Below are 15,413 nucleotides of genomic sequence, written 5' to 3' on the forward strand. Positions count from 1 at the left end.
GTAAAAAAAAATACTTTTACGCTGTTGAGTTCATGTGGGACTGGAATTGTGTCTAAGGGGGGAGAAAGAGCAGGTATTCAGTTCCTATTTTACAGATGAGGAAGCAGGCAAGGTATTTGTCCAAGCCCACACAGCCAGCAAGTGACAGAGTGGGGATAATAATAATAATAATAATAATAATGATACTATTTGTTAAGCGCTATGTGCCAAGCACTGTTCTAAGTGCTGGGGTAGATACAGGGTAATCAGGTTGTTCCACACAGGGCTCACAGTCTTAATCCCCATTTTACAGATGAGGTAACTGAGGCACAGAGAAGTTAAGTGACTTGTCCAAAGTCACACAGCTGGTAAGTAGTGGAGCCGGAATTCGAACCCATGACCTCTGACTCCCAAGCCCGGGATCTTTCCACTGAGCCACGCTGGGGATTCAAAGCTGGATCTCCCGACTCCCGGGCCTACGCTCTTTCTACTAAATAATGTTGCTTCACAAATTCCGGGCTTTAATTTAACACTTACGCTTTGAAAGTTAGAGCCTCGATATTTTAAAAATTCCATCCAAGCCTCTACAATACGGCTTCCCGTAAGGAAACTGAAGGCTGCTTGTTCCTCAGACTTCTCCAGCATTTAGGAATGGCTTGGGGAGTCAAGGATCTCTGAGATTTGAGGCAAATTCCTGATTATCCTATGTCTACTTCAGTGCTTAGCATAGTGCTCAGCACATAGTAAGCGCTTAAAGAAGCAGCGTGGCTCAGTGGAAAAGAGCCCGGGCTTTGGAGTCAGAGGTCATGGGTTCGAATCCCGGCTCCACCACACGTCTGCTGTGTGACCTTAGGCAAGTCACTTCACTTCTCTGAGCCTCAGTTACCTCATCTGGAAAATGGGGATTAAGACTGTGAGCCCCACGTGGGACGACAATGACCTTGTATCCCAGCGCTTAGAACAGTGCTCTGCACATAGTAAGCGCTTAACAAATGCCATCATTATTATTATTATTAAATACTATACTACCATGTGCCCCAAAGCCCTTTTTTACACATCTGTAATTTTATTTGTATTGATGTTCGTCTCTCCCCTGCCCCCCTTTCTAGACTGTGAGCTCACTGTGGGCCGGGAAGTGACTGTTGTTGTATTGTACTTTCGCTTAGTACAGTGCTCTGCACACAGTAAGCGCTCAATAAATACGACTGAATGAATGAGAGAGCAGCAAGAAAAAGATGGAGAAGCAGCGTGGCTCAGTGGAAAGAGCACGGGCTTTGGAGTCAGAGTTCACGGGTCCAAATCCCGGCTCTGCCAATTGTCAGATGTGTCACTTTGGGCAAGTCACTTCTCTGTGCCTCAGTTACCTCATCTGTAAAATGGGGATTAAGACTGTGAGCCCTATGTGGGACAACCTGATCACTTTGTAACCTCCCCAGCGCTTAGAACAGTGCTTTGCACATAGTAAGCACTTAATAAATGCCATTATTATTATTATTATTATTATTATTATTATTATTATTATTATTATGCCAGACCATGTCAATTCCTCCCATTGTTAGCAAAAGCTTTCCTCCATTTTCCTCTTCTGGATACCCTGTTGAAACATTTCACAAGTTCCTCCCACAATTGCAACAGTTTAATGGGTAGATTTTAGTAGTCACAGTGAAAGTCATAGCAAGTAGTATTTATTACGCGCTTACTGTGTGCAGAGCACTGTCCTAAGCGCTGGGAAACAGCACACAGATGGATATTAGACACAGACTCTGTCCCTTGAGGGGTTCACAATCTACGTGAAGGCAAGGGCTGAAGACAGACGCAGAAGCAATGAGCCGAAAGGATTAAAACAGAACGAGGGACAAGGACAAATATACAAATACACAAAGACAAATGTCTGTTAATTAGTTACCAACTGCCGGTCAGCCATATAAATTATACACAAACTCAGGTACCCAGCCCTGGAGAAGTTGGTCCGGCAGATCATGTTTTGGCTTGTAACAAAAGTGGAGCATTTCTGACGTCACGGGGTCCTTGATTTTGGCTACCTCATCGTCATGGAGGGCACTGATTGTAGTAGCAGTGGTATTAGTAATAGTATTTATTCAGCGCTTACTATAAGATCAGGCTGCGGGTTAGTGAATAGGCGCCTAGATCCTACAAGTTCTGGGCCTGCAAACTGAACTGTCTGAAGACAAAGCAGAACACTTTTGTTCAAAAACTTTATTTACTATAAAGACAAAACACCAAAATAGGTACAAATACTATAAAATTGGTTCAAGGGGGTAAAAACTTTTAATTAAAATATCTGGATATATTCAAAGTAACAAAGGATACATTTAAGCCAGATTTTCTTAACCCAGAGATTTTTTTTTTTTTTTTTGTAACATTTGCTTGCACAGTAAGGTGCTACTAGAAGTTAGCCCTTGAGCCCTGGAAGCCTTAAAAGGAATCATAATCACATAGCAAAGAATGTCATCGTGGAAGTGAACTTTGGTAGAAGAAAATCTATAGGACACCTGAGGTAGTAGAAACTTGGAATAAACAGCAGTAGACATTATTTACAACTTAAAGTACCAAATAACATTAAGAACACAAAAATAATTACACAATACAATTTTCAGTCCAGCTTTGATCCACAGAAAATAAGATTACATCACATCTGCATTAAAAAAAAAAAAACCAAAACAAAAAAAATTACACCACAATTACCAGCAAGCTGAGGGAAATCCAAACAAACTCAAACAATGCGTTTTAACATCTAGAGGCCGTCTGAGTTCGAAATGTGGTAGGCATGGTCATCTACAAAGTAATACTGATTAGCTGAGGTTCATCAGTTTATACAGTTTAAATCTGTCAGAAACAGTATTAATCTGACAACTGATCATCTTCCAGTACATAAAATGGCAAGAGTGCATCCTTTAAAGCTTGCACATAAGAGAGCTGGAAACCATCTCCTTAGAATTGTGAAAATTCTAAGTAGTCAAAAAAGGGAAAAAGAAGGAAAAAAAAAACAGGAGAAAAAAAAGGAAATCAAGTACAATACAGTTAGAGCTACCAAACTTCACATTTCGATACTTTTAACTCTTCAAAGATTTCCAATCTTCTCAAAGGAATGTAAAATTTCACGGAGAAATACAACATTCACCAATAAAACTGCTTTTCGTATTATTATAAGCAATATGCTTCTGTAAACTTCTCTTGTAACTTGTTTTTTTTTTGTTCCAATTGGTGCTCTACATTTCGCAATGTACGCTATAGCTTATCTAAGTTTTGTCCTGAGTCTTTGAGATTGAATAACCAATTCTGTTTCACTCTGCCACACTTCCCCTGATTTCTGAAGAGTTAAATGTTTTTGAACATTTCATCAAATGGTATTAGACGCTGAATCAGTACTTGGTTGGAGAGACTCACCAGCTGCCACTTTCCTTCGGGATCACGTGCGTGGGAAGCCAAAGCGTCGGGATCCCCATGTGCCTGCTGTAAAACCCTTCAAAAACTGCAGAACTCAAGTAAAAGTGAAGGAGAGTCCACTCCACTCTAATTTGAACAAATTTTTAGGTCCAAGGAAAAATTCTTACCTTTCTAAATAAAAAGGTAAAAATTTCAGCACGTCAAGTAAAGGATCCACCGGCTGGATCTCTGCCCCACCAAAAGAAAAAAAAAAAATGGTGACCGGTGGAAGACAGCAGTTAAAACATTAGATCGGCAGTGAATGTGGGGGAAGTTTTATTTCCTGGAGAAGGTTTTTTGGGGGTAAAACTTTGCCTATAGTTAGCCAAAAGAAACAGACTTTTTTTTTAAAAAAAGGCTCATGCAGTTTAAAAAGAAACCCTCGATTTTGGTTGCAAGCTGTGCAACACCGAGCCAACTTGATATTCTGTTTTTTCTTAAACAACCTGCAGTAGCAGACCCCAGATACCTGCCTCAATAAAAGTAGTCTTATTGCATTCCAGATTTCAAATCACCTGCATTAAAAAAACCCTGGCCACAGCAAGACATTCTGTGAATTCTAGTGAGATGTCTGGTTGTTGCTCAGGGTTAAGTTTCTTTTTTTTTCTGGTGTGAAAAGACCATCTATCCCTGAATGTTAAATAAAAACGATGGTCAAATGAAAATACAGAACTATTAACCTTATAAACAAAAAAGAAAAACCCCAAAACACGAAATGAATGGGCCAACAGTAAAATGCACAATGAAACCATTATTGCCCAGTCGCTTTTAAAACGAGGCTGAGGCAGGTAACCCAGATCTCTCATCGATTGAAAAAAAAAAAATACATGCAATTTTTACTTCTCAGAGCACACGCTGTTCTAAAAGAGGCAGATATGGATTTTCTTTTCAGCCAGTGACAAAAGATCTGAATGAAACCAGAGAAGCCCCTTCTTTATGACCGCTTGATGTGAAAGAGGAAGAATGATGACGATATTGAAATAGATCCTGAGCCCCTCAGCTGCTAATATTGCTGAAAAAGTGCTCCAAAACAAAATCAAAATACGCAACTGCTATTGAGTCGTGCAGACTTAAGTTGCTTTTTCTCGTTCGCCAGGGGCCAGATCTTTGAAAGGCACAGTTTTACAGTTCCTGCACAAGTCCTGGAATTTTGCATACTGAGCTTAAGATCTCGATTTGTCAATCACATACTTAGGTAGGAGTCCTCCGCCGGCCTTATCGGCCAGCAGAACGATCCGAGCTGCCGTGCTCACCAGCACTGCAAGCTACAGTTGATTTTTGTTTTTCCTCTAGGCGTTTAGTAGCATCGATTCTTTGTTCGCCGCCCTTTTCAGCTGGCTACCAAGTAGTCCGGAAGGCTGGATGCTTCAGTAGCTCTCTCGAAGGAGGTCTGTCCTGAGGTTGAAGCTCTAAACACCGAAGAGTCACGTCCCGTAAGCCGGGAGAAAGATGTGACGGGATCGACGGAGCAGTAGTCGCGCTAGCAATCTGCAAAAATAAAAAATCACAACATTCGGCAGGTGTGTTTGCAACTGCCTTTTGCCACTGGGAATTTTACTGACTTACTGATTTTATCACCTCTGCACGTCTCCGCTATGGGCTTCCAGGGACAAAAGTAGTTCCTGAAGCTCTTTTAAGCTCACGCTAATAATAATAATATAATATATACAATAATATAACACTATATTATTATAGTGCCATAATAATTATGGTACTTGTTAAGCGTTATGTGCGAAACACTGTTCTAAGTGCTGGGGTAGACACGAGGTAATCGTGTTGGGCAGAGTCCCTGTCCCACATGGGGCTCAGCCTTAATCCCCATTTTACACATGAGAGAAAACACAGAGAAGCGATTCGCCCAAGGTCACACGGCAGCAACTGGCACAGTCAAGGTTAAAACCCAGGTCCTTAAAACCCAAATCTCCCAGGCCCATGCTCTATCCACTAAGCCAAGGTGCTCCTCTATGTGGGTGTGAGAATCATTCGGCAATAATGACCACAAATCAATAAAACAGCTTTCTCGTTAAAACATACACCCACACACACCAAGGATATTTATTTTTAGAAAATGGAACTTTAGAAAGTGTGAACTTTAGGCAGATCAAAGGAGTACCTAATGGCATTCTCTTAAATGCTTCAGTACAAACTCTGCACACTCAAATAAACACTCTCCAACCAGTTTAATGTTGTTTTGTTTTAGTCAATAAAAACGTAAGATTGAGGCTCTGCCCAGGAAAGAGGCTGGAACCATCTTTCTTTAATGGGGACGGACACTCAATGGAAAGCAATTATTAAATCAAATAGTGGTCTGGTGGCTACAGCATGGTCCCAGGAGCCAGAAGGACTTGGGTTCTAATCCTGACTCCACTTGTCTGCTGTGTGACTTGGGCAAGTCATTTAACTTCTTTGCACCACAGTTACCTCACCTGTAAAATGAGGATTAAGACTGTGAGCCCTATGTAAACCAGGGACTGTGTCTGGGCCAGATACCTTGTACCTGCCCCGTTGCTTAGTACAGTGCCTGGCACATAGTAAGCGTTTAACAAACCCTGATGCCTAGTGACCATCTACACACTCACCTTAAAGATCAGAGCCAGATGATTGGAGTGTTTCTCTGCATTCCACGGTGGTTTGGCACAAGCCATTTCTATAATAGCACAGCCAACACTCCACACGTCACAGCTCCTTCCGTACTGCTGGCCTCTTAGCACCTAAAAGAGAAGGCATGGTTATCTACAGCACAACCACCACAGGTGAAGAGATCAGTTGGAAAACGGACAGCAATCACAGTCTCGAATTCCAGAGCAAATTCTGGCTATCAGAGGTCAAGGATGTTTACTGTCTAAGTGGGTGAGATTTACTCCTTTGATAAACAGCTCATTCAATTTGTTGATAAACTTCACCTGCAAATATTAGACGACAGGACAGGAATTAGGAGAATAATGACATTTTGCAAACATCATTCCAGAGATATCAAGTCATGCTCACTGTCTATTCAGCTGCACTGGACTGATTTTATGAAGAGCATGGATACCATCAATATATCAAAGAAGTTTATTGCTAAATAAGGGCTAAAAATACAACTTAAAGGAGACAAAATGAAAATGCTTCATAAGTAAGAGGTCGTTATTGATGCTCAACAGGTAGACAATTGGCAGCAGAGACTGCCCCAATAGGAAGCTCAGCTTCATTCTGATTATAAAGTCCAGAGGCCTGGCTGGAGCCTTGAGTTTAGATATTCCCGTACACAGCAAGGTCTCAGCCAAACTTTTACGCAGCATTTAGTCAATCAGGAAGGATAGTAATTTCCAAAGGAGAATGAGACATCCTCTTTGTCTAGCTATGTATCAGCCTGTTGATACAACCTGCAGTGACTCTGAAGTCTGAGAAACTATTTTGGGGAAAAATATGGTCAGTTGTGCCACAGAGTGTTTTCATTACGCATTTCAGATCGCGCTGTATTGAAGAATGAGGACACGTAAGCCTCACAACGTGTCCATCTGGATACACCGTGATGTACACCGGACTCTTGAGTGACTCCAGGCAGGGAGGGAATACTACAGTGTGAGTTTTGAGTAGCAAGAGGTTCTCCTTGAACACAAACCCCTGCTTTCCAGGAGAACTGACTATACTCTGATTAAGGGAACACTGAGCTGCAATAGCTGAAGTTCACTGAATCAGATCAAAATCGGCACTTGAGAGAGGGCAACTGAAAACCAACCCGGAGATTCCTCGTCGGAAAGACACTTTAAGAGAAAAATGCAGCTCCTTTTAGGCTTGTGGGGTTGAGAATTTGGGAAGTGAAGAAGGGTCAGGAGCGGAAATGGAAAGAATCGGGGAGGATGTCTTTCTGGGCCATCTCCTGCTTCAGAATGACATCATCGGTTCAGGCACTTCAATGAGATAATGTCCTGATGACAACCCTCCAAATTCTAAGTTGCTTCTTACCTCCGGGGCCATAAATGCAATGGTGCCCAGCAACTGCCCTTGAAACTCTCCCGCCCCAGTTCCTTTGGAAGCCAACCTGGCTGCAGCTCCAAAATCTGCAATTCTCAATCTCTGACCCGTGCTGTCAATCAACAAATTGGCACCTGTCAACAACAAAACATGACTCTCATTGGCCTCCTGTTAAAAACACTAGATAAAAACAATAGAAGATTACCCTTTTCTAGTTTCACAGTCTCCCCGAGTTAAAATGTCTTCGAGCTATTTAATTGCTTGTTAAAGTCTTCTGTTTGCAGGTATGGCTTAATGGGCTTCTTACCTTTGACATCTCTATGAATGATCTGGTTCTCGTGGAGGTAGGAGAGACCACGAAGCAGTTGTTCTGTGTAGTTAATAACTACTGATTCCTTGAAGGCTCCATATTTACTCAGCAAATGGGCTACTGATCCTCCTAAAACACAATTGCTCCAAACCATTAGTAGTAGAAATGGCATTTATTAAGCGCTTGCTATGTGCAAAGCCCTGTACCAAGCGCTGGGTAAGAATTCACAGGTGGGAATGACACGCCGATGTCAACCGAGTCGGAGTTCACAACATTATTCTTACTGGCACGCTTGAAGGCAGGGGACCAGGATAGATATTCTCGTGGCCCCTTCAGCCTCATAAAACTAGGACTTTGACAATCTCAGCATATATTAACTATATTAACAGTAGTAGTTATTGAGAGCTCACTGGGTTCACTGCACTACACATGTGAAGGACAAAATGCACCTCTACGTTTATCACTTAAAATCCAGACCCCGGTGATCTTTGGAACAAAACTGGTGTAAACCTGATGGATTTTTATGGTGCCTAACATAACAAACATCGCGTAACTTGAGGAAAAGGATCTGAGAAGTTTCTCTAAATCCTGTCAAGCTCCCCAGGTTTCTTAAACTAATGCTCTGCCCTAGTTTAGTGCTTCAAGTTGATTTCATGGAAATAAAAATAATAATGATAATTATGGTATTTGTTAAGCACTACGTGTCAAGCACTTTTCTAAGAACTGAAGGGTATTAGAGGGTAGGGTAACAGAGTGCTAAATAAAGTCACTCCCCAAAGAAAATAATGTAAAGTGCACGAATTGTGCTCCCAGGATTAATTTACTTCCAAATAATCCTTTCCTTAAACGATCCCAGAAAATCAAAATCTTCCGATTTCTTTTCTTCAACCCCATGGATTGTTTACCTGCCATCCACTCTATGAAGAGATTGTAATTGCTCTTTTCACAAGTAGCACCCAACATTCTAATGATGTTAGGATGATTCAGGTGGCTCATCATCCGTATCTCTTCTCTCAGGGCTTCAACCACTTCTTCTTGCTCTGACGACGTGTTCCTCACATAAGTCACCTATTTCAACACAATATTTTTATTCAGACTGATTTCGGAAAATGTGGATTTACCTAAAATCCCTCAGTCTAAATCATGTCAACTAATATCTCAAAAGCATCGACAAGTGCAGTACTATGGTGGATCTTGTATCAACCTGATTGAGCGGCACAAACACTGCACTGGGAATTACAAAGTCTTCCCCAGTAGAAAACTGGGACGTAGACACCATGATTAAAATCAATCACCATTACTGATTGAGCGCTTACTATGTGCAGAGCACAACAGATGGAGGGCTGGAGCTAAGATTGGTTTAAACACGGGTAAATTTAACAGCTATGTGGATTGCTTCTTGGTCCACTCTAAAATAACCTCTCTCCCTGTCCGACTAATTACATCAATAAATCATTTGGTATTTATTGCGTGCCTATTCTGTGCAGAGCACTGTACTAAGAACTTAGACAGTGCAACTCAACAGGGTTGGTAGACATGTTCCCTGAACCACAAGGAGCTTACTTACAGTCTGGATTCTTATCAGAAGGGAGATTTAGGGAGGGTTGGAAACTAAAGCTTTAACTATTTTGTTAATTTAGGTGCGGACCCAATTTAATTCTATGCAAAGCATAACAAGTCATTGTAAAATGAAGTATAGTGCCAAAGTGAATCATTAGAAGCCAACTGATCCATGCTGAACCACCTTCTCAATGTCCCTTCTGAATAAATCATAAATCCCTCTTTAAACGACAAAACCATTTTTAATTACAGTGTAAACTCCTGAATCCAATTTTCAAAGCATAAGAATTCTCGAAAATCTGACATTTTTCTCATCTTTGCCTAGCTGGGGTAAAGAAAAATACCATTTATGTGGAAAACGAATATTCTTCATCCCAAAGTAACTGGCATTCTTCCGAATGCCTGGTGTCTGAGGCCCAAAGCATACCGTGTATCAGGGGACGAGGAGGCTCTAAACCCTTTGTGTTTCAAAAATTTCTAAGGATGCTGGTTTAATGAATAAAGGAATCCCGAGTGTTTTAGGGAATCTAAAGTTCAAATGTCTTTATAGGCATAATGACATGTATAGCATCAAAAACATACATAGGAGCAGATTTACTTTCACCATCTGCTTTGCTAGATAAATGGGTCTGTCTCAGATTTACTTTCACCATCTGCTTTGCTAGATAAATGGGTCTGTCTCAGTTAATTATAATCACCCTTTGGGTCATTTCTTTGATAATGCATGCATTACCTGCTTAACAGCCATCAAAGTTCCAGTTCCCACGTCTTGAGCTTGATAACAAGACGAAAATGCTCCAAGTCCTATCTGCTGACCTTTAAGCCACTCTGCATCTTCTCTATAATGTTGTTTTGCTTTGGTGTGTCCTGGCAGGGTCTCTGGGGTCTGCAAACCAAACCAAAGTCAATGAATGGGATCTTTTAAGCGCAGAGCACTGAATTGGGCCCTTGGGTGAGCACAATCGAAGAGAGACGATAGGCACGGCGATCCCTGCCCTCAAAACCCCAGTGGCTCTAATCCTCTAAAATGAGGGTAAAATGAGAGCTAAGAGGCCGGCCCTTTTCCATCTCTTTCACTCCGCCTAAGTTTCGGATCTGAGGTGCGCGAGCCAGACGGAACGGCTGCTGGCGAAGTATAGAATCGTAACCCTTCAACTCACCCACAGAAAACACGCTCTCTCGGTAACCAATCTCGGCTCAAACAAACCGCACGCTCTTCCAAACACAACAGCGCTCCGCACACTTGAAGTGCATACTTTAAGAGTACCACTATTGCTGGCCACAGGGGAATCTTTTTGAAAGCCAATTCGGAGAGATGCGAACCAAAATACGACTCCCCAGGCCCTTTCAACCCAAGTACTCACATCCTGCTGAATGATGATGATATCTTCTCCATTCTCAACTTGGAGCTGGGGAACTATCGGTAGGGCATCCTGAGATGCTGACATGGCCATAGCGATCGCTAGAGCTTCTTCCTCCTCGGCTTCCATCTTTTCTTTGCATTTCTGATTATGACTCACGTCATCCTTGTACGTGTTGTCGTTGTCGGCTTTCTCAGGAGACAGGACCGCGACTTCGGACTTGAAAGTGACTGTGCCGTCGCTCGAGGGCATGGAGGCCTCGAGCAGGTCCTCGATGCTGGAGTTGAGTTCCGAATTGACATCCAGCCTGCACTTGTCGTCCACCGGTGTGAAAACCGTCTCGTCGCTTGGAATGACGGCGCCGCCGCAGCTAGCCCGGCCACCCTTCGAGGCGTCATTCAAATCGAGGGTCATGCTGTTTTTTGAGATCTCCCCCGGTCTGTTCGCATCGCCCGGTGTAGGTCGAGATGGCTTTGGCCTGTGTATGTGAGCGGAAGGCACAGGCCTCGCCTGGGTAAAGATCGGGGAGAGTTTTTCGAGTTCTTTCATTTCGGAGCAGGTCCTCTGGATCTGGAGAGAAAATTTCCGTTGGGTCTGAGGCGAGGCGGAGGGCATTTTGCAGGGAACAAATCCTTGGGGTCTGTGTTTCGAGAGATCTGTCACAGGGCCGGCTGGACTAGGCGACGAAGGGGAGGGCAGGCCTGGGAATAACAACTGGGAATGACCCGATGAAGAAGGCGAGGAGTTCAAACACTGGCTGAGGGGTCTGCCTTTCGCCTGAAGGGTCGGCTTTGGTTGCTCCGTGGTCACCGCCGACCCCGGGAGTCCCATGGAAAGGCCAGCCAGCGTCTCCGAAACGTCCTCGGGACCGGCGCTGAGTTTCGCCTCGCACAATCCTTTCCCGGTTTTTTCAAGCTGGGTCAAGTAGTCGGGGGAATTACTTTCCGGCGCTTCTGGGGAGGGATCAGGGGCGCAGGGTGACATGAAGCAATCCCGTCGACAACTCGGGGAGTCGTCCGTACCCAACTGGATGGCTTCGGCGATTTCCATTTCGTCGGCGATGGCCATGAGGCGGCGGCGCATCCTTGTGTAATGAGTTGAGCTGGTTCCGCTCAACATTTCTAACAATTTAAGGAACACCTGGGGCACTCGGGCCACCATTCTTGCAGCACTCAAAAACACCCTGCGGGAGAGTTTGCCGACCATCGAGTGGGAATTATCAATGGATTGCAAGGCGAAGTTCAAGAGGGACAGCAGCTTTTTATACCTGAAAAAGAAAAGTCAGACACCCGGGTTGCATTAAGTATCGAGAAGCATAAACCAATAATATTAATTGTGGTATTTGTTATGTGCATTCTGTGTGCTAGGGCTGGGGTGCATTCAAGCAAATCTAGTTGGGCACAGTCCCTGTCCCACACGGGCTCACTGTCTTAATCCTCATTTTACAGATGAGGTAACTGAGGCACAGAGAAGTGACTTGCCCAAGGCCACACAGCAGACGATTAGGGGCATCAGGATTAGAACACATGACCTTCTGAGTCCCAGGTCTGTGCTCTATCCACTGCATCTTGTTGCTTCTTACAGTTCTCCAGGACCACAGTGGAATAACTACAACAACCAATTTAATCCTCAGAGCACAAAGACCTACACTCTGCCTTTGCTTTAACCAAGTTTTTAATGGTTTAATTAACTTTTTTTTTGGGGGGGGGGGGGGGGAGGACGGAGGGAGAAGCAATAAAATGCCCGAAGAAAAAGTACCTGTCTAGTACAGTGTCAGCCTGTAAAACCTCTCCACTGACAATATGGGGGTAAAATTCAGCAGGAAATTCCAATAACATTCTGTCTATTAGACAAAGGCGCCCCAACAGTGCTTGCCAGTTGCTTGGTTCAGTCTGGCTTCCAAGAATGCAACTTAAGACATAATCCACACCACTGATGCCAATGGACCCTAAGGAAGGCAGAAAATAAGAATTAGCAAGGGATCAAAAATAAACAGCAGACAGGGGAGCATCTATTTTACCAATAAAAGACCAAAGCCACTGTTATACAAGGGAGATAAATTCATACTGGTTTGAGTAATTTTTCCTATAGACACCCACCAATTTTTCAATTCTTCAGTTAACTGCCTAGACAAGGAAACAAATTCAAACAACATTAATAGGATGCCCAAGTCTGGAATGGCTTGGGAGAATATTGTATAGAATGACAAATGGAGTTCATTTGAAAAACAAAATAGGATGTAGTAATGCATTTCCAACCAAAATGATTACCAGATTTAAGTATTTCTCGACCGACTGCTAGCTCTCCAGTTTGGCCTTTGCACAACTCCAGCAGCGTTGAAACTGAAAGTTGACTTGTGCGGCTAGGAAGAAAAGAAAGCATCATTACACTGGATAAAAATTAAAGCAAAGAAGAGGAAAAGCAGTTGGGGAAAACCAAAATCATCAGAAAAACATTAAATGAATTTAATCAGTAAGGTACTAGAAAGCCATATATATCTGACAACTGTCACCTCAAAAGTTTCAGTGCTCCCTTCATCAGTGTTACGGAATATACCACAATTTCTTCAGAAAAATTCCTCCACGAGCCCACAGGTCCTTTCAAAAGAAAAAGCAATGCTTCCAGAAGTACTGAAACTTCTGGATAGTTTCTAAAATCAATACCCTAAAGAAAATGTGCTGACCTGATCTCTCACACACTGGGTTATTAATTTCCACAGATTACCCATTAAACGCTTAATGGGAGCAGAACACTATACTAATCAATCGCATTTATTTAGTATTTACGGTGTGCACAGCACCATACTAAGCACTATAACAGACACATTCCTGTTCATAACAAGCTTATTAGTATTAAATGCTAAGAAAATGCACTTTAAAAACTAGAGCCAGTCTATGACCTTAGGAATCTATAATAAGGAAGACCATTTCATCTTTCTGGGCTTAATTTTCTCCATTTATAAACTAGGGGAAGGATTCAATCTTAATTATTTAACAGATGCTGGAGCCCCAAAAGGGGAAGAAATGGACATTCAGTATTCTAAAGGAGGTCTGGGGCAACATGAGGGTTCACAAAGCTCCACAGATGCCAGGAGGAGCCACATACCTTTTCTTCATAACTTTTCATAAAACCTTTTCTTCAAACACTGTATTGCCTCACATTGAGACCTGCGTGGGCTTTCAGACCACGATTACTAAGTCTGGAAGAGTGTTTCATCCAAAACATGTAAAGAAAACATATGCTTTGCCAGGGCGAAGAGTATACAGAAGGAAATGGCAGAAATGCATCATGTCTTTGTCTACGCGCTTGGATCCCAGCACTTAGAACAGCGCTTGGCACAAAGTAAGTGCTTAACAAATACCATTATTATTATCTTTGGGCACTTGGTATTCTCCCTACCCTCAACTCCATAGCATTCACACGTAGAGAAGCAGCGTGGCTCAGTGGAAAGAGCACGGGCTTTGGAGTCAGGGGTCTTGGGTTCAAATCCCGGCTCCGCTAATTGTCAGCTGTGTGACTTTGGGCAAGTCACTTAACTTCTCTGTGCCTCAGTTCCCTCATCTGTAAAATGGGGATTAAGACTGTGAGCCCCCTGTGGGACAACCTGATCTCCTTGTAACCTCCCCAGCACTTAGAACAGTGCTTTGCACATAGTAAGCGCTTAATAAATGCCATCATTATTGTATATCTATACATTTTATATTATATATTACTTAGTTATATTAATGCTTGTCTTCCCCTCTAGACAGTAAGGTCGTTGAGGGCAGGGAACTCTTGTTATATTGCACCCTTCCACGTGTTAGTACAGTGCTCTGCACAACACAGCGAGCACTCGGTAAATGCTAGTGATCAATGGCGGCAGATAGTAATCATGGTATTATTGCCAGTGTCATTATTTCTACTACTGATAATGCTGCAAATGGAATTCCTTTCTAGATCTCAGGTTACAAACTAATACTATTCCATTTCAAGTTTTCTATTAGAAAATGAAGCGGCATTCAAAGCTCTAAGAGAAGGTTTTTGAAGAATTGCGACAAGTTTATACGAAACAGGCACCATACCTATTGGCATCCGCACATTTGACTAATATGGTCTCTACAACTGGCTTGAGAAGTCGCTGTAGTTTTATCCTTTCTGCCAGGCTGTGGCAAGGAGTATACACCAGCATGGCTCTTAAAGTTTTCTGAAGGGAAAATGATAAACAGAGAGTCAATTCAACCATCCTTACAAAGCTGCTCAAACTTACCTGAGATTCAGTACAATTGATAGGAAAATTTTACTTATCGCCCAGAGAGCAATACTGCAAAGCACGGACGTTACCCTTCTAAACGAATTTAAATTTAATAGTCTATTACAACGGAAAGTTCTGTGGCCTAACAAACACTCGTTATTCAGGAGCCACGCAGCTTTACAGTTCTAAGCCATGGAAAAGTAGAGAGGCAGTTAACAGCGATTTAAGGTAATTCCCTTGCCTCCCCTACTCTCTCTCAATTCAGGATCCTGTCCCCAGAAAACAGCATGGCCTAGTGGAAAGAACATGGGCCCTGGGTTCTAATCCCAGGTCTGCCACTTGTCCGCTGTGTGACCTTGGGCAAATCACTTCACTTCTCTGTACCTCTGTTACCTCATCTGTAAAATGGGAATTAAATCCTACTTCCTCCTTGGCATGCGAGTCCCATGAGGGACAGGGACTGTCCAAGTGGACTGTCTGATATCCACCCCAGTGCTTGGTAGTCATTCAAAAATCAAGTATCAGAATGCCTTTAATACTAGGTAGCTATTCGAACAACCTCAAACGG

At 42.8% G+C, this 15,413-nt stretch overlaps 1 protein-coding gene across 1 annotated transcript in view; it reads right to left on the bottom strand.

Annotated features, from left to right (window-relative positions):
* Positions 1-2,178: 2,178 nt before the first annotated feature.
* MAP3K1 (mitogen-activated protein kinase kinase kinase 1) overlaps positions 2,179-15,413 on the bottom strand; it is a 105,284-nt gene continuing 92,049 nt past the window's right edge. Inside the window, exons 17-26 of the mRNA XM_038758791.1 lie at positions 14,676-14,797; positions 12,885-12,976; positions 12,373-12,562; positions 10,618-11,881; positions 9,987-10,139; positions 8,599-8,761; positions 7,691-7,822; positions 7,375-7,517; positions 6,006-6,137; positions 2,179-4,914 (exon numbers count right to left, since the gene is read on the bottom strand). Of these exons, the coding sequence (XP_038614719.1) occupies positions 4,765-4,914; positions 6,006-6,137; positions 7,375-7,517; positions 7,691-7,822; positions 8,599-8,761; positions 9,987-10,139; positions 10,618-11,881; positions 12,373-12,562; positions 12,885-12,976; positions 14,676-14,797 (2,541 nt within the window). The 3' untranslated portion in view covers positions 2,179-4,764. The remainder of the gene's footprint in view (positions 4,915-6,005; positions 6,138-7,374; positions 7,518-7,690; positions 7,823-8,598; positions 8,762-9,986; positions 10,140-10,617; positions 11,882-12,372; positions 12,563-12,884; positions 12,977-14,675; positions 14,798-15,413) is intronic.

Source organism: Tachyglossus aculeatus, chromosome 17 (genome assembly GCF_015852505.1).
Source record: "Tachyglossus aculeatus isolate mTacAcu1 chromosome 17, mTacAcu1.pri, whole genome shotgun sequence".
In the NCBI taxonomy this organism is placed as follows: Eukaryota; Metazoa; Chordata; class Mammalia; order Monotremata; family Tachyglossidae; genus Tachyglossus; species Tachyglossus aculeatus.